Source organism: Anabrus simplex, chromosome 1, assembly GCF_040414725.1.
Source record: "Anabrus simplex isolate iqAnaSimp1 chromosome 1, ASM4041472v1, whole genome shotgun sequence".
NCBI classification, from domain to species: domain Eukaryota; kingdom Metazoa; phylum Arthropoda; class Insecta; order Orthoptera; family Tettigoniidae; genus Anabrus; species Anabrus simplex.
The window spans coordinates 443,482,364-443,509,978 of record NC_090265.1 but is presented as its reverse complement, the minus strand read 5'-3'; the positions used below and the strand labels follow the sequence as shown (position 1 = coordinate 443,509,978).

The following is a 27,615-nucleotide window of genomic DNA, read 5'->3' as shown; positions in this document are numbered from 1 at the left end:
TACTATATAACCCTAGTTGTATAGCATTCATCGATTACACCTCTAATAAGAAATATTTGAGAATTACATTTTAGGCCTTCCCCCAAACTACCATTTCACTCAGCGTGAATAAAATAATTTACAGCCTAGACTATAGCGACTTATTTCCTGACTTTGCATACCGATTTTCATCAAGATAGGACTACTAATAACAATATTTGAGAATTATATTTTAGGCCTTCCCCTAAACCACCATTTTTCTCAGCGTAAATACAATTATTGACAGCCTAAGATTGTAGCAACTTATTCCCCAACTTTGCATACCCATTTTCTTTAAAATACGACCACTAATAACATAAATAGTAGAGAATTCAATTTTAGGCCTTCCCCTAAACTACCATTTCACTCAGCGTGAGTAAAATGGTTTATAGCCTAGATTGTAGAGGCTCATCCCCCGACTTCACATACCGATTTTCATTAGACCACTAATAACATAAATAGTTGAGAATTCAATTTTAGGCCTTCCCCTAAACTACCATTTCACTCAGCGTGAGTAAAATGATTTATAGCCTAGATTGTAGAGGCTCATCCCCTGACTTCACATACCGATTTTCATTAAATTCTCTTCAACCGTTTTCTCGTGATGCGTGTACATACATACATACATACATACATACATACAGACAGACAGACAGACAGACAGACAGACAGAAATTACGGAAAAGTAAAAAGTGCATTTTCTTGTTACTATGGACATGACCGATACAGAAATAACATTATTTTCAAATTCTGAGCAATGTACAGACAAAACTCTTATTTTATATATATAGATGGAATAGTAGTCAAAAAATAGAATATAAACCTCCTCATGTCCACTGTTGGAATATTTCCTTTATTAGGATTATAATTGGACCTATCATAGAACTCATTGCTGGTGACTTCCTTTGCTGAAATAAAATGTTCTTTGTCGATGTTTGCTTGTATAGTAGACATTGTAGACTAGTCCCACCTTCCGTTCAGATGGCCCCGGGCTCAATTTCCAGCTGGACCAAGAATTTTAACTTATATAGTTAATTCTTCTGGCTTGGTGACTGGGTGTTTGTGTTCGTCTTAATACACATCTCTTTAATTATACACAACACAGAAAGCCACACCGTTATCCACCACACTAAAACACTATAGTGAATGCCGGTACTCGTATATCCCTTAACCAGGGTTAGCGTAGGGAAAGGTACGTAGCCGAAAAACTGTGCCAGATCCACACATAGTGCCGACCCCAATAAATTGGAGACGACCAGCAAGGAAGGAAGGAAGGAAGAAAGGAAGGAAGGAAGGAAGGAAGGAAGGAAGGAAGGAAGGAAGGAAGGAAGGAAGGAAACTACTTCATTTCCAAGATATGCGGCACTGAAGGCACTCACTCGTCCAATAATATTACAGTATAAATACCACCTCAACAAAACTACCCTTCTTCGAGAGGAAAGTAAATTCGTGCCCCCGTCCTAAGCAGGTGCAGCTATTTTCAAGTACTTGTCTAAAGGAGAGGAGCTGCGTGTATCTATACCCAGATTTGGGAAGTCAATGAAAATGAAAATCCACAGCCTGTTTCCAGTCATTCGACCGGGTCAGGAATGGAATTAATGAAGCCCCTATCTAGCGGCGAGGATAGGAAATGTGCCGGCTGCCGAAGCCTGTCGCACTCCTCTGGGGCAATGATAAATGACTGACAGATGAAATTAAATGTTAATGGGGAGTGTTACTGGAATGAAATATGACAGGAAAAACCGGAGTACCCGGAGAAAAACCTATCCTGCCTCCGCTTTGTCCAGCACAAATCTCACGTGGAATAACCGGGATTTGAACCACGGTATCCAGCGGTGAGAGGCCGGCGCGCTGCCGCCTGAGTCACGGAGGCTACATTTCGGAAGTAATGGAGTAAAAGTAATCAGATTACTTGCAACGATTACATTCTTAGCAATTTTTACTTCTAATCGTCACCTTTTACAAAACGTAATATTTACTTGTCGTCCGCCTCTGTAGTGTAGTGGTTAGTGTGATTAGCTGCCACCCCCAGAGGCCCGGGTTCGATTCCCGGCTCTGCCACGAAATTTGAAAAGTGGTACGAGGGCTGGAACCGGGTCCACTCAGCCTCGGGAGGTCAACTCAGTAGAGGGGGGTTCGATTCCCTCCTCAGCCATCCTGAAAGTGGTTTTCCATGGTTTCCCACTTCCCCTCAAGGCAAATGCCGGGATGGTACCTAACTTAAGGCCACGGCCGCTTCCTTCCCTCTTCCTTGTCTCTCCCATCCGAACTTCCCATCCCCCCCCCCCCACAAGGCCCCTGTTCAGTATAGCAGGTGAGGCCGCCTGGGCGAAGTACTGGTCATCCTCCCCAGTTGTATCCCCAGACCCAGAGTCTGAAGCTCCAGGACACTGCCCTTGAGGCGGTAGAGGTGGGATCCCTCGCTGAGTCCGAGGGAAAAACCGACCCTGGAGGGAAAACAGATTAGGAACGAACGAGTACCCTATTTACTTGCAATTTACTTCTTGAAATAAAATTGTAATCCTTACATTCTAGTACAGTGATTGATGAAATTAAATGGCGTATGGCTTTTAGTGCCGGGATATGTCCGAGAACTTCGGCTCGCTAGGTGCAGGACTTTTGATTTGACGCCCGTAGGTGACCTGCGCGTCGTGATGAGGATGAAATGATGATGAATACGATACGTACACCCAGTCTCCGTGCCACGGGAATTAACCAATTATGGTTAAAATTCCCGGCCCTGCCGGGAATCGAACGCGGAACCTCTGTGGCCAAAGGCCAGAACACTAACCAAAGTTAATGATGCAGTTAACTTTTTCACCTCTACTACGGCAGAACCAGTTGTTTCACTAGTGCTGGATGAGGTACCGGTACTTTCTTACCTTTCCAGTACTTCCAGAGATATACTTATCCCAGTGATGTTCGTAAATGTAACACCGGTATTCTTTTAAGTGTCTCTGTTCGGCGTCTTTTCAGTAAGTTAAATGCAAAGATGTACATTCCGCCAAAGAGATCGGGGCTTAGTAATAAGAATTTTAAGAACCAACCCATTGTAAAATAAATGACAGAGTCATTAACTAAAATGTCCGACTCGTTGGCTGAATGGTCAGCATACTGGCCTTCAGTTCAGAGGGTCCCGGGTTCGATTCCCGGCCGGGTCGGGGATTTTAACCTTCATTGGTTAATTCCAATGGCCCGGGGGCTGGGTGTTTGTACTGTCCCCAACATCCCTGCAACTCACACACCACACATAACACTATCCTCCACCACAATAACGTCCGACTCGTTGGCTGAATTGTCAGCGTACTGGCCTTCGGTTCAGAGGGTCCCGGGTTCGATTCCCGGCCGGGTCGGGGATTTTAACCTTAATTGGTTAATTCCAGTGGCCCGGGGGCTGGGTGTTTGTGATGTCCCCAACATACCTGCAACTCTCACACCACACATAACACTACCCTCCACCACAATAACACGCAGTTACCTATACATGGCAGATGCCGCCCACCCTCATCGGAGGGTCTGCCTTACAAGGGATGCAATCGGCTAGTAATAGCCACACGAAATTAATTAATTAACCACAATAACACGCAGTTACCTACACATGGCAGATGCCGCCCACCCTCATCGGAGGGTCTGCCTTACAAGGGCTGCACTCGGCTAGAAATAGCCACACGAAATTAAATTGATGGGAAATGATCATTTCCAACGTATCATTTTTAGTACAGTATCACCTAATTATGATGCCCCTTTAATGTATCTGTGCTGCTGTGAGCTTGCATTCGGGAGATAGTGGGTTCCAACCCCACTGTCGGCAGCCCTGGCGCTGTACTCTCGGTCGTTATTCTTGGCTTTCTACTGTCAGATAACTCCTCAATTCTTATCGCGTTTCTTATGGGTTCCCATTTTCGCACCAGGCAAATGCTGGCGCTGTACTTTATAATAGGTAAGGCCACGGCCGCTTCCTTCACACTCCCCAGCTCGTCGCCATAAGACCTATCTGTGTCGGTGCGACGTAAATAAAGCAACCTGTAAAAGAAGTCTCTGTGCCAACAAAACACAGACACACACAAAATAAAGTGATATGTTTTCCTTGCAAACTTTTGTATTATTCCAGCCCCACAACCAACTAACTCAGTCCTATGGTGCAACAGCCCCGAATAGCCATGGACTACCGAGCTACCGCTACTCAGCCCGAAGGCCTGCACGAGGTGTCGTATGGTTGGGACGACGAATCCTCTCGGTCGTTATTCTTGGCTTTCTACCCCACTGTCGGATAACTCCTCAATTCTTATCGCATAAGCTGAGTGGACCTCGACCAGTCCTCAGATCCAGGTAAAAATCCCTACCTGGCCGGGAATCAAACCACGGGACCTTCGTGTAAGAGGCAGGTACACTATACCTACACCGCGGGTCCGGCATTCCAGCCCCATGAAAAGAAATCTCCTTAAGATTAGCGTTCTGTAAAATATTTGTAATTTTACTGATTACCGGTACTACCGTACCTAGTTGAAAAAGTAATTTGTAATTATAAATAAAATATTTCTCAGTTAACTGTAATTCAGTCCGATTACTTGTTTTCTTGTACTCTTCCCATCCCTGCCTATACCGGTCCTCTTGTCAATATCGGGAATCGAACCCCGGTCTCCCAAATTCCACAGCTAATAGCGCTACGGAGTTACTCTTCCAGAGTAAATAACGACATAGCTTGCGAATACACTATACAGATTATTTGGGACAAAGTAAATATTCTAGAATTCGAATACACTTTTAAGCATTAAAATATGCTAGAATTCAAGCATTAACTTGAAAATAAAAACTGGGAAACTATGTTTATAAACTTAGAAACGAAATTTACATCTCACGAGAAGTGAAAGATCACATGTGGTAATTTGGCATCTTGGGACATCACATGCTAAGATGGGAAAAAGAGTACAGGATGGGGAAGAAGGACTGAAAGTAGTAGTAGTAGTAGTAAGTAGTAAGTTGGTGTCGACAGAGGTCCCGCAGCCCCGGCAGCCCAGCAGTGGGTAATCGAAAACCTCTACCAGGTGATCTGACTGCTGTTAGTATCACAGTGTGATGCTAGATCGCGCAGTATGTACTATCCGCTCTTTTTGAAATGTTGCAGGTCGATGGGATTCGACGGCTGTGGACGGTATGCTGTCATCCAAAGGCAGTTTGGCTGTCAGACGCCAGGTTGAACGTTTGTGCTAGTGTGAGAAGCGGGAGAATATGTGTTGCAAGACGTTATGGATTATTGTTTCGTTAATTTCGTAGTGCTCCCTTCGAACTCGGAAGTTCAAATCCCTTTGTTCCCTAAGCTTGTTAAGTTGACGTATGGATAGGTTCACCAGAGTATGTTTTAGACATTAACGGCTCTGTTCCGTTTTGATTGCGAGGGAAGAGCGATCAGCTGTTCTGCTGGAGGCCTGACAGAAACTGTTATTTAGGTAAATAAATCATATAACATCTTACTGAAGCATGCTCAGAGAATGCATTCAAATATGTAACACTGTCTCCCATATTCCTTGAATCATTCACTAGATTAATATTTCTTGTAGGCCCTTCAGACAGTAATAAAATAATTATAAGTAGTTGTACCATCAATAAAATATGACGTAGGACGGTAAAATACTTTCCTTCTTGTCCTGCATATTGCAGTCTCATTTATTAATATGTGCATCTTAGTATATTATACAAACCCATCTTTAGATACTATACCATGCTGGAAGGTAGTGTAGATCCTTCTATTCAGATATACAGTATAGCCTATATATATGTATAGCAGGTTTTTCTTCGAGGATAACGAATGCAATTTTATGGAATATGTATATATTTGAATGGTCGCAAATTAACCTTGAGACCACAGGTTTCATCATTAGAAATTTTATAATTCAACTATGAAAATCAGTTCAGGAAATCATAAGACAAAAGGGTGTGGATAAAAGAAAGAATTAAATATCTTAAGATTTGTGCCCTGGTACTGGGGGAGAAAATATATAAATCTGTATCATCGTTGTTCTCTTAAACTTATGTATTTTTATTTTAGGTGCTGGTATATTTATTTCAAGAATTATGTTGAATGAAATTTTCTCCTTACCTTTCTTTCTTGTGTGTTCTATCCCATACCTGTATATCTATTATAGCACTACTAGTGATTTAAAGATGTATCTGAATATGCAAAATTTAGTCAGAATATCAGTTCATCACCAAATGATCTTGGACCCCTTCCCGTAATAAGTTTCTAAATACATGCCTCAGTTGGAGAAGAAGATATAATTGAAATTTCCATTAGTTACTATATCCCGTTTGCATTCACTATGGGTTGATGTCTGTTTATCACAAATATAAATTTATTTATGGGGATGTAGATATCCTCTATAAGATTGATAAATGAACTAGGCTACGTATGAGAGATGGTGTCCAATAATGACATTAAAAGTATGCACAGCTATTAGCTGTGGATGCTGTGAAATGGGATTTTCATAAAATCAGTTCTTCTGATGGATCCTTTGCTTGTGTGAAGAAATCAGGGAAAAAACTATCTAGCTTCTCAGGTTCGTTGAGCCTCTTATTATTTTAACCACATAACCTACTGGAATTGCTTTGTGAGGATCCAAACAACCTTTGAGTAGATGCATTGGGTAACAAACAAAAATTAAATAATCCTACTGATTGTGTGTTATCGTCCTTGTTATAAACCCACTTATTTTGATTCTTGAATTGTTGGCCGTTCTTGATCATTTCATCCCTCACTTTTAACCCTTCTCGTGGACTATGCTTTTCATGTGGGAGCTTCATTGTTTCCAATGAATGTTCTCAATTTTTTTTTTTTTTTTTTTGTGAGAAAAACTCATAAAGGCAGAAAATTATAATTTGTGTATAGTGTAGAGTAATTTTGTATTGCCTACCATTCCAATACTTACATTGCCATAGTATACTCTCTGTATTATAATTAGTTGTGCCCTCTTTTTAATGTATACATGTTCTTTTTTTTCAGGTGACAGCTGCAGAATGTGAATCATGTGCTTTTGTGAGAAGTGTAAATAAGAAGAATTGATGAAAAAGTTGTGATTGCAAAAACCAGTGTATTGTTGTAGTGAGTTTGTTATTAGGGTTGGCAGGCGTTACTTTACTGTGCCCATTGCGTGTGTATTTTTAAGTATTGTTGCATAGTAAGCTGTAGTTTCTTCACGTATATCATTTCATTGACTCTAAAATGGCTGACTTAAATATGAATTTGTATCTGGTGGAGTATCTTGGTTTCACGGCAATGGATAAGCGGTTTTCCAAACCAATGTTACCGTGGGTTATTGCCGAAATCAAAAGAAGAGGCTCGTCAGAAAAGGTAGGAAACAGTATTCTTATGTCTTAAAAAACCAAGATTGATTTTTATCTAACAAAATTGGTACCAGCACACAACCTACTGGAATGCTTTGTTAGGATCCAAACAACCTTTGAGTAGATGCATTGGGTAACAAATAAGAACTACAACAATCCTACTGATTGTGTGTTGCCGTCCTTGTTATAAACCCACATCTTTTTATTCCTGAATTGTTGGCTGTTTTTGATCATTTCATCCCTCAGTTTTTACCCTTCTCTTGTGAGATTGGGAAATATTTTTAGAAATATCTGAGACCTCAGCTTAGCCCTTTTAGCGTATGGTATTTACTCAAGCTTAGTGCAATTATTAGTTATGCTATGTAAGATATAACATCTGATAGTATTTTGAATCTAATATTTATATACACAATTGAAGAAAAGACAAGCTTTGGTAACTTAGCAAAATGCTGATGGAATACTGGATGCAGTAGGAAAGTAGTGATTGCTGATATAAAGAGGTGGTAATAATCACAGGAGTTTGGAATGAATGTGTTGAATGAAGTTTTGTGGAAGAATCTGCTTAGTTTACAAGCAGTTTTCTTGAAATTCTAATCGGTGTTAAGAAAACATAAGGGGGACCTAAGAGATGATAGTAGAAAGATAGGAACACAGGATGTAATAAAAACTGTGGCAGATCCTGTGGGAAGAGGGGTGGTGGTGGTGGTGGTGGGGGAAAAACACAAAAGGACAATCTCCACATCTTCAGATATATTGATTTTTTTCTTCTCGGCCCTTGACAAGCTCGTTTCTGCTTCTCAGCTTCAGTGGGAGGACAGACTTCAACACTCGTTGAGCTCTACCGTCCTAACAGATCTTGTCTTAATGTGGAAAGTGTACGATAAGGAGAAAGCTGGATAAGTACAGGAAAAGACAGAAGGATAAAAAGGAATGCAGGCAGTAAAAGACCAGAAACACAGGACAGTCACAAAACGAGACCAAGGAATACAAAGGATCAATATGGAAAGAAATTAACAAGTGTAAATCAAGTCAAATTATGTAGGCTTAGAAAGATAGGAACATTGAAGGAACACAATAATAGGACAGAATAATATGCCAGTATGGGACTTTCCATTTATAACATACCAGTACTGTAACATTTTGTTCATTCCTTGTGAAGCAGTATGGCACAGTAGTTCTGTTTTTGCTCCAAGAAATTAAAATAAAATAGTAGCTTTTTCAACTTTTTCAAAGCACCAATTTTACATTGGTAATGCTTTGTACTCTCTGGACTCAAACTCATAATCTCCTCATTTCTGTATGAATTACTATGATTGTTTTACCTGAGTAGGCAGTCTTCATACTTTAAACTCACAAACAAAATTATTAGGCTATAGGTAGGCTTTATAAGGTTACATTCTTAAATGTAGTGATTCAGATTTCTGCCACTATCAAATCAATCAATCGCCACTCATCTGCATTTAGGGCTGCTCAGGTGGCAGATTCCTTATTTGTTTACCTAGTCTTTTCTTAAATGATTTCAAAGAAGTTGGAAATTTATTGAACATCTCCCTTGGAAAATTATTCCAATCCCTAATTTCTTCTTCCTGTAAACAAATATTTGCCCCAATTTACCCTTATGCATTCCAACTTCATCATATGATGATCTTGCGTACTTCTAAAAACTTGTGAAGAATATGTTTATGATCAAGAAAATTGCAGGAGGTGGTACATTCTGGCTTCATATAGGCCTAGCGTATGGACTATTCTAGCGAGTGTTATCATACACATCTAGAAATAGATGGGATTTTGACTTGAGTGCTGAGGACTTTCAGTATTTTAAACTTTTACCAGTGTGGAGGACAGAGTTATTGGCAGATTTCTTATAGGCCTAGGCCTACTAATGAAAAACATGGCTTTGTGTTTCTCTTATGCCATCAGTGGTTATAGGATTAGAAAAGTGCTTTTTATTGAACTTTGTTGTCAGAAAATCTACAAGACCATACCCATTTTACATTAATAAAAATGCATTGTGATCAGTGTTTAAGACAGGACATAAAAAACTTTCCAGTCTGTCAAACACACAAAAATTCAATAAAAATTATAACCCTATAAACATACCTGTAAAAATACACACACTATTACACAAAGAATGACATGTTTTGTTCTAAAGTCACCATCCATTTTTTCTACAAGAACGAAACATGTTATTCTTTGTGTAATAGTGTGTATTTTTTACTGGTACGGTATGTTTATAGTGTTTTAATTTTTATTGAAATTTTGTGTGTTTGACAGACTGGAAAGTTTTTTATGTCCTATTTGACTTAAGTTGACACTGGAAAGTATGGCTTCTTTCTTAACAAACAGTGTTTAAGATCAGTTAATTATGGTCTGATCTTTAATTGAAGGGAATTCTTTGTGTGTTTTATTACTTGCTGGCCTGTGATTTTAGTATTTTTTCTTTCATGAAGTAAATAGATGATGTTTCTGGTCACCTTTAAAGATTAAGCTGTGTTGGAAATGTTTATAGCCAGTAGGCCTACATGCAGGTGGCATCTTCAGAGTACATTATGTGTTCTTTCTGAAAAAATGGATGGTGACTGGAGAATGGGTTTACATACTTAAAGAGAAAATTCTAGCTGGAACGAGGGTCGTGATAGAAACATAGGTAAACAGAAGTTTAACAGGGCCTGAAAACCTTCTCAGGGATTAATTAGATGGAGGATTTGTATTGCAGAAGGAATGGAGGGAAACTCTCTCCAGGAATTAATGGTGGCTGTGAACATCAACACACTCTTGGTAATTATTGGGTACTTAGTGGATTCCTGTCCATCACAGAATTACACTTAACTAAATTCTATAATTGTATGTTTCTCCTCCGTGAGGTTATGTAGTTAGGTAGTGATAAATGTTGTAGCCATATATTTAGATACCACCAACTTTTGATACACGTAACGTTTTAACCCACAAGTACCCAGGACCAGTCTGCGAGACCACACGGGGTAGCAACAGTTATTTTTTTTCTCTCCTTTATTGAGATTGTCAGCAACCGTCGTGTTCTTTAATCTATTGTTAATGGTAGGCACACTGAAGAACATCAGTATACTGATGCCACATCGCATGATTTGCAACATTTTATAGTTTGTGCGCGGTCTGCCAGACCGGGCGTGGGTATCAGCATTACGTTATGTCTTCCACAGGCGGAAGCTCGCATAAAATGAACACCATTGATGAAACTTGAGATTATGGTTTGAGGATGCAGTGATGATAAGCATGTGATTAAAATTGTTAGCTTTGTTTATTGAAAGTAATATTCAACCTTGAGTCAGATCCTTGGATTACAACCATCGAGCTATAGTTGGGCCCACAAGAGTTGCAATCTGACATACAGGCTGTGTGTTTAATAAAACATGTAGGGCTTAGGCAATTCAATAAATTTGACCCGTTCCTAAGCTCGTGCTAATACTTCCAGCATTTAAGATAGAACACGTTATTTCCGATAAATTAAATTTCATAATCACCAAAATCATCAGTTCCTGACTATAACTTCAACAAATGCACATGTTAAATGCAGAATAGAATTTTACAACTAGCTACTGATTAACTTGCAAGAAGAAGAGGCTAACAACGAATATTCAGAAAACAAACACGTAAATACATGAAGCAGCAACAACTAACACCGTACCATTCTGAATAATATCACAAAAGCGACTGAAAGCGATCCAACCCACGTGGCGATAGCATTCTTAAACGTGGCATCGCTGTTATCGTTGCCATAGCAACAGACTATTTTCGAACAGCGTTAGTCAACTTTTTCTCGCCGGTGGCGCTAAACGTCAGACTCCAACTCTCGTGGACCTTCGTATTAGCGCTGTTTACGGACCGGAGGCTCCGGGCGCTTTCAATCGGTGCCTCCGGAGAACCTCCGATTGAATTACAAGCGGGTAGTTTAAACTTGGTACGGGAGAAATGAACGAGCATTTGTACAGGAATTTATAACTTGTGGCTATTATAAAGTGAGAAACTAGGCCCCTCAGTTAATACCTTATTGTTGGGCGATATTACAGATAGCATTCTTACGTACAAACATAATTATGTATCAGAACCTCCGATTGAATGACAAGCGCGTAATGTGAACTTCGTACGGGAGAAATGAACGAGCATGTTCACAGGAATTTATAAGTTGCTATTATTGCTCGAAACTACGCTCGTCCTTTAACTTCATACTGGACCTATTTGGCGTATTACACTAGCATTCTTACATACAAAGATAATTACGTATTATCTTGAATATAATCATGTTATAATGTAGGCCTTGTCCGTGACTGTAAATTAATTCGTTATGAAATAATTAATACTATTGCCATTGCATGCCGGTCTGAGTGGCTCGGACGGTTGAGGCACTGGCTCTCTGACCCCAACTAGGCAGATTAATTCCTGGCTCAGTCCCGTGATATTTGAAGGTGCTCAAATTCGTCAGCCTCGTGTCTTTAATGACACGTAAAAGAACTCCTGCGGGACCAAATTCTGCCCACCACGGCGTCCCGAAAAACCGTATAAGTAGTTAGTGGGACGTAAAGCCAATAACATTATTATTATTATTATTATTATTATTATTATTATTATTATTATTACATTTCACCATCGAGCGATAGAGTATAAGCTCTAAAAATCGCGTTGTGGAATACAACTTGATAAAAATTGTGACTGGTGACAGTATTAATTATTTTATAATTATGCATCATCAGCGACAACAACAGTCTTCCTTCACAAGTATTGGTTGTTTCCATACAGAAAGACAAGGACGCCAGCCGTTTACGGCTGAAGAATGTTTCTTTTCTCGGTTATCATTTCTCCAGCCTTAGAAAATACTCTCTCCGCCGGAACGGATGTTGCTGGTGGTGTCGTCCCATTTGCGATCACTCAGGTGGAATAAAAGACCAGTTTATTTTTGACGAGTTCAGCATTGTCTCAGTTGCGATCACTCTTATTAGTGACATACAAACAGCCAGGTACAGGTTGCTGTGAGGGAATTCCCTACTGAAGAACTGGTACAGGAAGACATCCCTCAAGTACCGGGCGAGTTGGCCGTGCGGTTAGGGGCGTGCACCTGTGAGCTTGCATCCGGGAGATAGTGGGCTCGAATCCCACTGTCGGCAGTCCTGAAGATGGTTTTCCGTGGTTTCCCATTTTCACACCAGGCAAATGATGGGGCTGAACCTTAATTAAGGCCACGGCCGCTTCCTTCCCACTGCTAGCCCTTCCTCTCCCATCGTCGCCATAAGACCTGTCTGTGTCGGTGGGACGTAAAGCCACTAGCAAAGGGGAAAAAAAAATCCCTCAAGTAACTGGCGAAATTATAGTACATACTAGGATTCTTACGAATCGTATGTTGAAACTCATTAAATTACTTATACGTACCGGTACCGTTTGGGACTGATGCGTTAATATCGGGACTAACAGAGAATAAACAAGACTCAAATGAACCTTTTATTTAGTTACCAGATGGCTGTGGATGTAAAGGTGGTTAAATGAGTTTTAAGAAGCAGGACAAAAATGGGCGTATTAAAACCGTTCAATTTTACACTTCCCAATTTCAAAACAAAGTATTTTGCTGTAACACTTTGCTTTTTCGATCGTGCTAACCTTTTTGAGTCTTAAACTTGACAGTTAACTTACACTTTCTAATACAATAGGGAGCACTATTAAATTACTGCTTAAATAATGCTCAAACTGTTCGATTATCCATAATGACACTTTAAGTAAACAGCTGCTCAAAATATAATTAGCCTACTTTCATCGATCTGTATGTATGTCTACCACTTAAATTACGCGGAGGGCAAGTTACGCGCTACTTTACCAGTAGGTGGTAGAACCAGCCCTTAGTCTCGTTTCTTGGTACTGAGTCGGGATGAGATGAGATTAATTTATACGGGATGTTTCTACGGCCGGATGCCCTTCCTGGCACCAACCTCAATTGAGGAGCTAATGAAGATGAAATGTGTTATGGTGAATAAAATTGGGTAAGGGGTGGGAAGGCACAGCTCTGGCCTACGGATAGGAACTGTACCGGCATTTACCTGGAAGTGAAAATATTAAACCACAGAAAACCATTCGGAGAACAGCCGACGGTGGGGTTCGAACCTACGCGTTTCCCGAATGCAGAACATTGCTCCATAGCCGTAGCGCGTTAAAACGCACCGCCACTCAGCCTACTTTCACCTATAGAATTATAATTTTTGTCTACACGCTCGGATTAGGTATACAAGATTCCAGAACTTAATGTTAAGAAAATGTTTAGATTAAAAAAGTTGAAAAAATTATAATTCTATAAGGATAGGGTGAAAAGATGAGATCACGTTCGGGAAATAGTGGGTTCAAATCCCATTATCGGTAGCCCTGAAGATGGTTTTCTGTGGATTCCTATTTCCACAACAAGCAAATGCTGGGGCTGTACCTTAATTAAGGCCACGGCCGCTTCCTTCCCACTCCTAGCCCTTTCCTATCCCATTGTCGCCATAAGACCTATCTGTGTCGGTGCGACGTAAAACAAACCTTCAAGAGAGAGGTTGTGAGGAGTACGCCCTAATTAGCAGTCCCCTTGCTGCATGGACGTTGGAAATCCCTGACAGGCTGCTGATAATTTTACAGTGATCGCAAATGGGACACGAACTGGTTTTTCTTCACATTCTTGTTTTCCACTGTAATGGGAGTGATCGCGAATGGGACAACTTTTGCTGTGATCGCAAATGGGACACAACCTTGCTGGTACGGAAAGAAACCATAAGGCTACATCACTAATGCGGCACTTTTGTTTTCTTTATTCCAATTCGCCACTGGATTGGCAGTTGGAGGCGCGGGAGCCTTCTCAATGTACTGACGGACACTTATCATAGCGTCAGTTGCTGCAGTTGACACCCTCTCATCGTTCTTCTGAAATAAAAAAGTTCTGCCACCACCGAATGAGCTGGTCCCTGCCGCGCCTTCCTCAGAATGGCGATGCGCTCAGTAGTTTGTTCATGCTTCTTAAGAAATGCAGCAGTTTCCGATTCCGCTTGCTTTCGGGTCTCTTCAGCCTTTTCTGGTGATTGAAAAGCAGCTTTTTTGAAGCGGGGGTCAAAATGTTTTCAGTTTGGAAACAGAACGAGACTCGTAAGGGGAAAGTCTCTTTTATATCGCCGAGAAGCAGAGGACATTTTGGACACTTCGTTGATTAATATTCCCTGCTTCTTCCTCACGTCCAGAAACAATCCATGAACCAGCGGAATGATCTACGAGCAGGTGACGTATTGATCTCCTGATAATGCCTCCGTCATTCCCAGCAAAGGAGAGGCAACAAGGACCATATCGTGTAATATTCGCCACTCGTCCGCTAAAATAAATAAATTATCAACGCGTTAATTTCCTTAGTTAGGATTTCAGAATAAAAGTGGCTGCAAACTAAATTACAGGAGACCTGTGAGTGATCACGGCGCATTGACTAGGTCCGATAGAGCTAGGACAATAAATTTCAACCTTAATATCCAGCAAACGTTGGACTATCGTGAGTTTGCTGTTCCATCGCGTCACGACCTGCTGCTTCACGCGCAGTTTTTGTTTACCAACAGAGACCTGAATACTGGCCAGTTTTTCACTGGCGATGTTGTTATGCCTGAAAAAAGAAAGGACAACAGTAGATATTGATATTTGCGTCTATGATATTACGTTTCTGTCATACTGAGATAACAGCACACAAATTATACTTTTTTTTTTTTTTTTTGCTAGTTTCTTTACGTCGCACCGACACAGATAGGACTTATGGCGACGATGGGATAGAAAAGGCCTAGGAGTTGGAAGGAAGCGGCCGTGGCCTTAATTAAGGTACAGCCCCAGCATTTGCCTGGTGTGAAAACGGGAAACCACGGAAAACCATCTTCAGGGCTGCCGATAGTGGGATTCGAACCTACTATCTCCCGGATGCAAGCTCACAGCCGCGCGCCTCTACGCGCATGGCCGACTCGCCCGGTCAAATTATACTTACTTGAAGTACCGGTATGCGACTATCTCTGCACAGTGGTCTAATACTTGCGTTAAATCAGGCGTATTCATTATGCTGTCCGATAATACGAGATTTAACGTATGCACAACGCAAGGCACATGGCGAATTGACACACTTTTGACGGCTGCCACCATATTTGCAGCGTTGTCGGTTATTATGGCAGTCACTCTGCCCGTAATATTCCACTGTGCAGTTACCTCTTTCAATTTGCCCGCTATATTTTCAGTTGTGTGCTGTCCCTTGAATACAGAGCGCTGAAGGCAAGCGGACGCCAGATCTGTGTCATTTATGAAGTGAGCCGTCACAGTCTCACTGTTTCAAGGAAACTGTAAACGCTTGTGCGATATCTTGCACAACAACGTATTTCACTTCCGTATACGTGCACTGTAATATGTTCTGTGGAAAGAAACACATTTAGGCAAGAAATAACACATATAAACGTTCATGAGCAGTGACGCTTCAGATTAGAAGAAAGTACGCATACCACAAGTATTTACTAGGAAATTGTACGTCCGAAACACATTCAGTTACCTCACGCGACGTTTCTCCCCTTTAGAGACAAACATGAAGGGGCACAAACTAAATTTTATGTGCAGTATGTAGCTAAAGGTTTTGTAACTTTTTGTGAATAATAATAAAATAATCATAAAGAAAATTACTCAATAAATGAATGAAATAATTGTAATAAATTAAATTAATAAAAATAACTAATCGAAATGCCAGTAGTATGGGCGCCAGAGTTCACCAGAACGGATCCCTCGAATTTAGATAGAGCATGATAATTCTTTATCTCCCAGAGCGTGTACATAATGCTGCGTACGGGTACATCTGCTTCAGGCCTTGCCCAACCTTTTTTTTTTTTTGCTATTTGCTTTACGTCGCACCGACACAGATATGTCTTATGGCGACGATGGGACAGGAAAGGTCTAGGAATGAGAAGGAAGCTGCCGTGGCCTTAATTAAGGTACGGCCCCAGCATTTGCCTGGTGTGAAAATGGGAAACCACGGAAAACCATCTTCAGGGCTGCCGACAGTGGGATTCGAACCCACTATCTCCCGAATACTGGATACTGGCCGCACTTAAGCGACTGCAGCTATCGAGCTCGGTACCCAACCTTCTGAATACGACTAAATAGGTAGGAACTGCACCCCGGTTCATCAGTAACTCCACTGATTCTAAAATAAGTAACTATATTCTCAATGAAATCCGTGCATGAGCACCTTATCTACACACCAAAATATAATACACACACAAAATATTACTGGAAGACTCCATATTTACAGCAACAACAATGAAAACAGTGGGAAAACGAAAGTGAGGACGAAGCCAACATTTGCAGTTACTCCGTTGAACAATGCACATATACACTGACTGACAGAGCAAATGCAACACCAAGAAGGAGTGGTCAGAACTTTATGCCAATTGCAGGGTAGACTGACGTCACTGAGGTATGCCCATGATGTGAAATGCGCCGCTGTGCTGCGCACGTAGCGAACGATAAATGGGACACGGCGTTGGCGAATGGCCCACTTCGTACCGTGATTTCTCAGCCGACAGTCATTGTAGAACGTGTTGTCGTGTGCACAGGACACGTGTATAGCTAAGAATGCCAGGCCGCCGTCAACGGAGGCATTTCCAGCAGACAGACGACTTTACGAGGGGTATGGTGATCGGGCTGAGAAGGGCAGGTTGGTCGCTTCGTCAAATCGCAGCCGATACCCGTAGGGATGTGTCCACGGTGCAGCGCCTGTGGCGAAGATGGTTGGCGCAGGGACATGTGGCACGTGCGAGGGGTCCAGGCGCAGCCCGAGTGACGTCAGCACGCGAGGATCGGCGCATCCGCCGCCAAGCGGTGGCAGCCCCGCACGCTACGTCAACCGCCATTCTTCAGCATGTGCAAGACACCCTGGCTGTTCCCATATCGACCAGAACAATTTCCCGTCGATTGGTTGAAGGAGGCCTGCACTCCCGGCGCCCGCTCAGAAGACTACCATTGACTCCACAGCATAGACGTGCACGCCTGGCATGGTGCCGGGCTAGAGCGACTTGGATGAGGGAATGGCGGAACGTCGTGTTCTCCGATGAGTCACGCTTCTGTTCTGTCAGTGATAGTCACCGCAGACGAGTGTGAGACGAGGCGTCGGCGTGGAGAAAGGTCAAATCCGGCAGTAACTGTGGAGCGCCCTACCGCTAGACAACGCAGCATCATGGTTTGGGGCGCTATTGCGTATGATTCCACGTCACCTCTAGTGCGTATTCAAGGCACGTTAAATGCCCACCGCTACGTGCAGCATGTGCTGCGGCCGGTGGCACTCCCGTACCTTCAGGGGCTGCCCAATGCTCTGTTTCAGCAGGATAATACCCGCCCACACACTGCTCGCATCTCCCAACAGGCTCTACGAGGTGTACAGATGCTTCCGTGGCCAGCGTACTCTCCGGATCTCTCACCAATCGAACACGTGTGGGATCTCATTAGACGCCGTTTGTAAACTCTGCCCCAGCCTCGTACGGACGACCAACTGTGGCAAATGGTTGACAGAGAATGGAGAACCATCCCTCAGGACACCATCCGCACTCTTATTGACTCTGTACCTCGACGTGTTTCTGCGTGCATCGCCGCTCGCGGTGGTCCTACATCCTACTGAGTCGATGCCGTGCGCTTTGTGTAACCTGCATATCGGTTTGAAATAAACATCAATTATTCTTCCGTGCCGTCTCTGTTTTTCCCCAACTTTCATCCCTTTCGAACCACTCCTCCTTGGTGTTGCATTTGCTCTGTCAGTCAGTGTATGTAGATAAGTACCCTTCACTGTCTCTGTATCAATACCACTTGCAGATTCTCATAATTGGCACTTATTATATCACACAGATACTGTACATCATAATACTGTGTTCACTGACTCTAACACTTGTTTTAAAGATACATTCACTTGGGCAACACACGCTTGTCGTTCTAAAACGCAAATTCTGGAAAGTCTGAGATTATCACCTCACAGCTTACACCAATATACAATACCAAACCGCCACAAGTGATACAACACCAAGTGCCTAAGCACTCCGCAGTTGTAGGTCAGTCACGTTCCACAAACATAATAAGACTACGTTCCACAAACGTTCGAAGCCCAGTGCAGTATAGTGCAGCATTGTCACTCCAGTGCCGTATTGTGAAGTTTCAATCCCGTATCGTGTGTCAGCACTACTACGTTCCCGTACAGTGCCGTCCTTCCTCGCCGTATGACACCTTCATAGATAGATCTCAGTCTTCCCCTTCCTCTCACATGATCCGCCTAGATTGATCCTGGCCAGCCAATCATGGTAGATCCTCTTGTCAAGACACACGTCATGAATCTCTTCCTGGCCCCAAGACAATAACGCCATCAACGGACACTGGGGTGTTTCACATGAGTCATTGGAAGTTTTAGACTACAATAACAAGTCCACCTCATCATACTTTGGGATATACTCACGAGTCGTACGAATTACCTGAGTTATGATAGCAGTGATTTTTCCATCAATTTGTACTAAACAAATTACTTATACCACATATGGATACCTTCCAGCATAATAAGATATTAGAATTACATACAACTGAAATACTGATGATGATGATGATAATAATAATAATAAATCGAATACTGGTAATAATATCTCTCACTTCTAAATGCAGTGCGAGGGTGTGATATATGTACTATCACGGTTTCTAGTCTGTTTAGGTCTGTAAAATGAGTGAAAGATACCTCATGGGACATGAATATACCACCTAATTCGGAATATAAAGAATATTTCTTGAATTTGTTTCCACGCACGTTTCCTGCTCGAAAGTAACCTGAATAGATTTATTTAACTTACCTTTTTGATCGTTTGACGACATGAAAATGGGTATCTCGGATGAAGAGCCTCAACAAAGGATCGAAATAACTCATCAATTATTGAAAAGGGTTGGCTATCACAATCAATAATTTTTCTCAGAGCCTTGTCAATTTTCAGTTTTTCAACGTTCTCTGGGGTGTATTTTGGTACCGTCAAGTTAGATGTGTTTAGGCCTACATCTCGACTGACGCAATCTTTATGGAACCGTTTCAAATGGTCATTGAGATTGGAGGTACCACCAGCCAAGGAGTACGACCGGTCACACAAACCACATTTGGCCTTCTTTCCACCTTCCCGAAGAAATTCCAGACTTCTGCTTTGCGTTTTGGTATAGGCCTAACTAATGTAATTAAAAGCACTGTATTAGAAGGTGTACAACAACCAGACCTGGCGTAATACAGAAGACAATAAAACGTCAGTATTTTAAGAACGTACCTGGAATCAATAAGTACGGTACTTGAAAATAACAATTATCGCCTCTAGTCCTGTTCCTTTCCGTTCAGTCCTGTGGAGTTTAAATGAAGCAACTGATGGCCGTGCACCTCCGATTGCTCCGTTCCTTCCAGTGGGACAAAACATCGGGCAGTTGTACCGGGGAAATCCGTAGAGAGCGCACGTCTTGTTTTTTTTTTAATACGTCGCAACTACGATGGAATAGGAAATGACTAGGAGTGGGAAGGAAGCGGCTTTAGCCTTAATTAGGATAAAACCCTAGAATTTGCCTTGTGTGAAAATTGGAAAACACGGAAAACCATCTTCAACGCTGCCGACAGTGGGGTTAGAACCAACTATTTCCGAATGCTAGCTGATAGCTACCGTGACCCAAACTACGCGGTCACTTGCTCGGTGAGCTCACGTCTGGTGGAACGGAACTGATTCCATCAACTGTTTGGCTCTTGTCCTCATAGCTATTGGGCAGAATCATATCCTCCTGGGCTGGTCCCCACCGTCAGCAGTCCTCAGAATGGTTTTCCGGGGATTTCCATTCTCCTGCATTAAGCCGAATGCCAAAACAGTTCCTATTATAGGCCACAGACGCCAACCCTCTCACCTTGACCGAACATCTTCGCCGGATAACATCTCCCTGGTCCGAGAGACGACATTACCGTCTAGGAGGTCCACCGGCCCTAACAAGGATGGAATGAAAACTCGGGTGAAATAGTAGTATAGTAGTATCTTTTTCAGGTGCACTTTAACTCGGACCTTACGACTCATTTGTGCCATGTTTTACAGCGCAGCACTTACAGACTTGAACTCCTCCGTCAGCTCGTAAATAATCATCCCATATTTCTGTCACGTCTTTCGCGTTTTTTACATATGTCCCGAAATTAAAAGCGAATTCAAATTTAAATTGAAACTACTGTGTTCTAGTGCCAATGTAATATTTCCATAATAATAATATGAACGAAGTATATTGTGTAAGTTCTGCACAGGTAGGGCCTGCAGTTTTCTGAGAAACAACTGACCCTATTTAGATATATTGTTTTATCTATAGGGTTTATACCTACAGGCACATGGGATATGTCGATGATAATTAAATTTTCTTGATAACAAGTGCGAGGATGCATTAATTATTCTGAATGACTATACGTTCTTTAAGGGGTATTGTAAGGAATATCGGTGATATAGATCAATTTTTGTGTATGTAGGCAACTATTTTTATAGGGCACCTACATTCATGGACATAAGTTTGAAATTACAGCCCACTACGTCCTTACACTCGGAGCTACTGTTGCGAATAGGAGGTGGCCCTCCGGTTAACCTCCGGAGCTCCGTAACTGCTTTGCCTCCGTCTGTAGTACCGGAGATCACTGGAGGAGCGCTGTAATCGTATTATCCGATTCAGTCAACAGGAGGACCGCCTCATCTTCACAGCGCTACTTCGTATAGTAATTATGGTACAGAGCAGCTGTTACGCTGACATCTCTGAAGAAAGTTGAACTGGTGTCCGCCGTGTCTTAAACATATCTAAGCAGGCGGAGTGCGGAACAGAGCAGAATTACACATGTCATATTCGGTTAGAGGTTATTTGAGTTGATGATGAAAATATCCGAACACTGCTTGCATGGCAAACGTAACTGTTTCTTTAAGCCGAGTTTCCTTAGAAATTCGCAGTGTAGAATAATGACATTAAGCTTGTAACTTAGAAGAAAACAAGATACGTAACGGTTTGTTTTTGTGTGTATCAATATAGTGATGAAAAAATCCACAGCCTGTTTCCAGTCATTCGACCGGGTCAGGAATGGAATGAATGAATTATTGTTTTATCGCGAAGATTTGGAAATATCCATACATCTCCAAATTGTCAACGTACAGAACAGTGTAGACCTACGGTACAGGATTATGGATTACTGTAGGATGCGTATCTAAATAGCTAATAAAATTTTAACACTGTTTATTAAATTATCATGCATTTTAAAGGCAACCTTTCTGTGGAAACATACCGTAAACTGGACTAATTTACAATAAGAAATATGCATTTTATATTGATCTGTTAAGTCACATTTGTCGATTCGAAATAGCTCTCATTCACATGAACTGATACGGATTTTCTAACTCTGATTCATTGTCTGTTGAAAACTATTAATTTGGTGTAGGCCTAGCCTACATCTGCCTTATAGTCTCATTTTAATTCTTGCGTAATAGCTCTGCATTTGTGGTGCAGTCTAATTGGTTACTGCTTGTTTTCTGAACACTTTTTAGACGCGTGGTATAATTTCACATGAACTGGATAAAAAAAGTTTTACATTTTTCAAGGCAATAACGCATTTCTTCTCTACAGAATACTGTACAAATATAACCTTCAGACAGTTGTGTTACTTCATTTTCTTTCCCACTTCACGGATGGCATTTTCTGCTATTGCCATTGCCCGTCCAGACAGTGTACTGTAGTGCTTATGGCAGAAGTGTTGCCTTATCTGGCCAGTGTAGCAGGGCAGTTATTGTACAGCGCTCAACACGAGTAGTACAGCCTATTTGGTACAGCCCGGACGGAGTCAACAAGCTCCACATCCGGACGGAATTTCGATCCTTCGCGACATTACAATTTGCACGCTTTTACTGTAATTGCCGCAAAAATGACAATTTGATAAACAATTTTCAGTACCGAGTTATTCCGTAAGGAATGTGGAATCCGAGGATAGTATTTGATTTACGTAACAATGCTTAGAATGGATTATAAATACTGCGACAATTTACTATTTATTTATATTGGAATTTTAGTTACGTACGGTGTGGCTATGATAGAACAATTCAAATGAAAGCTAACCTGAGTGATTCGTTAGATGTGGATCAATTTTAATACGTAAATGGCAATAGGCCTACTGTATATGCTCCAAGATCAACCTAGGTCAGTGACGGGATACAAATCATCTGTCGCAGCGACACATACGCAGATCATAGTGAGTCACTTTCATTTGCAGATGCTAAGAAAGTACCCGGAAATAACATCCTTTTTTGTTCTTATCATATGACATTTCCCATATTATTACACGCGTAGATGAAAGTAAACAAATATTCAGTGACATAACTTATAATGGACAATGAAAGGCAAAAGGCGGTGGGAAATTTGAATCCGTTCTTTACAATATTTGTCAAAACAATCACTACCCTTTTCATAATGAGCGTAAGCGGTTTTCCTTACACAAAAATACAAGCCTCGCATTCGGTACAAATCCGCGCTTGTTACCTGCATAGGCTACACTAACGCAAATCGTGTCCCACGACCTGTAGGCGCCCTCAAACCATTAGAAAGTCTCGCTAAAAATGCCCGCCGCGGACTGTTTATGAACCTGTCAACCCACGCCTTTTGCGCTGTTATGCCGGTGTTAACAACTGATTCATCTGTGTAAACAATATTTCAGTTTTCATGTCGGATTTTTTATTTTTTTTTTATTGGCTTTACGTCGCACCGACACAGATAGGTCGTATGGCGACGACGGTGCAGGAAAGGGCTAGGAATGGGAATGAAACGGCCGTGGCCTGGTGTGAAAATGTGAAACCACGGAAAACCATCTTCAGGGCTGCCGACAGTGGGATTCGAGCCCACTATCTCCCGAATACCGGTTACTGGCCGCACTTACGCGACTGCAGCTATCGAGCTCGGTTCGGAATTTCTTCACTTGTGATAAAGACCTATGGCGCCAAGACACAACATCGTCTCTTTCAGTCACCATCGCTTTGTTTCCTCTCCGTAAATATAATCAATTTAAGTAGGACGTAGAGCGTTGATCATTTAAAATCTGGAAGATCTGGATCTCTATTGACAGCCGACAGAACATAATTTAGTGTTGGTGCTCATACAAAGTCATTGTACTGTATGTTAAAACCCTGCTGTTTCGCCTCGTTGTTTTCGGCGTTGTCTCCTTACCTGGTGACACGAAAGGCCCGTTGGTAGCCTCGCCGCGAACTTTAAACACCGTAGTTCTTGAAATGCCGCATGCTTCAGCGGTTTCCCTCGCAGTCCAATCCACACTTCTCTCCTGATTCTTGTTCTTTATATACTTGTAGACATTACAAACTATCTGTCGTTCTCTGCGCCTTAAAATCTCTCGGGGTTTACGTTTCGAAAACGGAACATACCTGTAATGCCACTTATACCTAAGTCACTATTATTTTTTCTATTACAAAAAAAAAAAAGGAAAGATCCTTGCACTCCAACACTGTTTCAAATATCTTGGATTGATCTGGACTCGTGCGTTCAGTGGAGACTAATAATAATAATAATAATAATAATAATAATAATAATAATAATAATAATAATCTGTCTACACATTTAGCTTTGTTGATAATCTTTGAGTAGTTCTTGCGAATTTCAAACTTGGAATTTTATTCTGGTATTGTAAAATATTTGTGTAGTCTAGTAGAAGTATCTGTAGAAACCTTCTTACTAGAATTCTGTTGTAATAATTAGGATATGCTTAACTGCATTTTAGAATTGTGTAATTCTTGTGTATTCCTTTCAGTGTTCAATAATTAACGGCAGTTTTTATCCTGTTAGGGTGTTGTAGGATAAAAATATAGTATGACTAAGAAGTATAGTAATATAGCAGTATACTAACTACCTTATTGTCGTGTGATCCTTGCGTACTATCCTAGACAATATTTCTTTTCTTTCATTTTTTTTCTTAAAGAACAGGTAAGGAGTGCAAGTGTAAGAACTGTGGATGTGTCCAGGCATTAAGGAGTATTAGGGAGGAGTTGGAGAGTTCGAGAGAGAATTAGGATTCTTGGATTCCCTCAGAAGACAGGAAGGAACGTAGGCCTCCCTCAAACAATGTACAGGATGCAGTCGGTGTAAAAGAGGGATGGGAAGGAAAGGGGGAAATCGTAGAAGTCAGGTTATCTAATGTTTTAAGGGGAAGGAGATGTCTGTGAGAAATCGGTACGAGTCACTGCAGGCAGAACAACAGAGGGAAGATGAGGAACAAGGAAATGTTGCTGAGAAGTGTGGAAGTAGGAGGAATGGAAAAGGTAGGGAAGGGAAATATGGAGTAGAGGATAGGAAAAGACAGGTGGAACAGGGTCATGGGAGGGAGAAAAGGGATGAGTGTACTGAATAATAAACAAAATAAACAATCTCTTTATTCAGTCGCCATTACATCCAAAACATAAACAACAATTCTCTTCTCCCTGATCTTCCAACACACACATCAGTCTCCTACATATTGATAGTACAGTGCTTCACTCCTTTTTTTTATATTTTAAATCATAGTCTGACAAAAATCCCGGGGGTTTCCTCTCCCGTTGACTTCGTCTCGGTCCCGATTCTTGGCTCCCTTCTTCTCCTTTCTTCTGTGATTGATGTTGTTCTTCTGGTTCCTCTGGTTGCTCTTTCACACTCTCCGACTCGTCCTCAGACAACAGCTCATGAAAAGGCCGGAAGAAGGTAGAGTTGCGAGTTATTTGTCTACCATCCGAAGTCTCTACTGTCACGGCGTTGCCATTCTTCTTGACGACTTTTAAAGGTTTGGGTCCAAATGTGGTTGAAAATTTGTTTACTTTGGGGTTACGCATCAAAACCTTGTCGCCCTCTGACAATTTATTTTCTCGGGCCCCACGTCTAATGTCCGCGTATTCTCCCTTTTTAAACTTTTGAATAAGGTCTCGTTCCACCACCTCTTCTAATATTTTTTTCTGTTTTATATGGGGCCAGACCGGGAATTTTGTCGCTCAATTTCCTTTTAAAAATTAACTCCGCCGGACTAACCCCTGTAGTCTGGTGCTCATGGTTCCGGTGCATCAGTAGGTACTTGTTTAGTTCTAACGCCCGATCTAATTTCATGGCATTGGCAATCTGTAGTAGTTGAGTTATTGCTGCGTTCAGTCTTTCCACTGTGCCATTTGCTTGTGGGTGTAACGGGGTAACTCTGTGGTGATGAATTCCACACTGCTGCAGGTAATTTTCCGTCTCTGCGCTGACGACGTTTGTGCCGGTATCTGTTGAGAGAACCTAAGGATACCCGTGTCTTGCAAAAATACCATCTAGGGCCTTTATTATGCTTTTAGAGTCAGTACTACTAAGTTTTGTTACTTCCATGAAACGGCTAAAATAATGTATCACGATCAATAGTTGTACCCCATTAGGGAAAGGACCCAAAACATCAGCAACTATTCGTTTCCAAGGCTTTTTAGGAATTACTGTCGGAGATATTTTTTCTGGCTTCTCGGGTTTACTGGTAATCTGACAACCCAGACATGTTCTCACTGTCCGTTCCGCTGCTTTGTCCATTCCAGGCCACCATACTTTAGACCTGAGTCTGTTTTTCATTTCCAAAATTCCAGGATGACCCTCGTGTGCCAAACTAAGGACCCTAGTTTGTAAACTTTTCGGAATTACCAACTTAGTTTCTTTCAGTAATATATTGTCCATGACGCATAATTGCGACATCATCGCCCGAAATGGAAGGAGGTCAACGTCATTACGATCCCAACACCCTGTTTGTAATTGTGATCGGACCTTTTTTTAGAGTGGGATCAAATTTTGAAGCTTCATCTATTTCCTCCAAAGATAATGCAACTGGTGCCAAATACGTAGCCAAGTGCATAAGATAATTGTCCTCCTTGGCTTCACCGATTGAATTCTCACTTAACCGTGATAAAGGATCTGCTATGTTATTTTTCTCCTTTACATACTTAACTTGGAAGTCAAAAGATTGGAGTCTCAGAAGCCAGCGTTCAATTTTCGCGCAGGGTTTTGATCTAGGCCGAAAACTTACCTCTAGTGGTTTATGGTCCGTATACAGGCAAAACTGCTTACCCGTCAGGAAAATCCTTAGACGCTCATACGCCCAGACGATCCCAAGTGCTTCTTTCTCCGTCTGAGAGTACCTTTGTTCGACATCCGACAGGCTGCGACTAACGTAGCAAATTATGCGTGGGATCCCTTCATTGTTCCGTTGTATCAGCACTGCACCAAGTCCTTTTGGGCCAGCGCCTGCCATCACTATCGTTTCGTCCTTGGGGTTGAAATATCCTAAAACTGAACTAGATGTAAGTACTTTTTTATTTTATTGAAAGCCTCTTGGTGTACTTGTTTCCATACAAACTGTGCAGATTTATGTGTAAGCTGTCGCAGTGGTTCTGTCATGAATGTACTGAATAATTAGCAATTTAAACAAACAATCTCTTTATTCAGTCGCCATTACATCCAAAACATAAACAACAATTCTCTTCTCCCTGATCTTCCAACACACACATCGATCTCTTACATATCGATAGTACAGTACAATGAGGAAGTAGCTTCTGCAGCTGTCAGGAAAGGTAGGGCTGACCAGAAGGGGAGGGGATCAAATGAGGTGGGTAGGTTTGAGGCTCTGGTCACGGGGAAAGTGTATGGAGGAAAGGGAACCAGGGTAGAGTGTTATCTAGGAATTAGGTTGAGGGAGATGTTGAGGAAAGTAGAAGAGAGGGAGGAGGGAAAGGAGAAGGTGGTAGTGTTTCACGTTGGTACTAACAACGTAAGACAAGCAGGTATAAGTGCCAACATAGTTGGGGATGTGTGGGATCTGGTAAATGCAGCACGGGTGAAGTTTAAGGAAGTGGAGATTTTTATCAGTGGAATACTCTGTAGGAGTGATACTGACTGGAAAGTGATTGGGGATTTAAATGAGACTATGGAGTGGGTATGTGGGGAAACTAGGAGTGAGATTTCTAGATCCTAATGGGTGGGTAGGAGATAGGAATTTGCGTTCAGATGGACTTCACTTAAACTGCAGTGGTACATGTAAATTAGGAAATTTGTTTAGAAGGGTTATAGGGAGGTACATTCAGGGAAGTCGGGTGACCTAGGGAGCGGTGATAAGGGTACAGGGAACTGGAAGTCAAGTAGGGATGGCATAAAAATGAGTGCTCAACTGTATAAGTATTGTAA

The 27,615-nt window shown here is 41.7% G+C and overlaps 1 protein-coding gene across 1 annotated transcript in view; it reads left to right on the top strand.

Moving 5' to 3' along the window:
• Positions 1–5,166: 5,166 nt before the first annotated feature.
• plx (PTB_TBC1D1_like and TBC domain-containing protein plx) overlaps positions 5,167–27,615 on the top strand; it is a 624,596-nt gene continuing 602,147 nt past the window's right edge. Inside the window, exons 1-2 of the mRNA XM_067135187.2 lie at positions 5,167–5,465; positions 7,016–7,363. Coding sequence (XP_066991288.2) covers positions 7,235–7,363 — 129 coding nt within the window. The 5' untranslated portion in view covers positions 5,167–5,465; positions 7,016–7,234. The remainder of the gene's footprint in view (positions 5,466–7,015; positions 7,364–27,615) is intronic.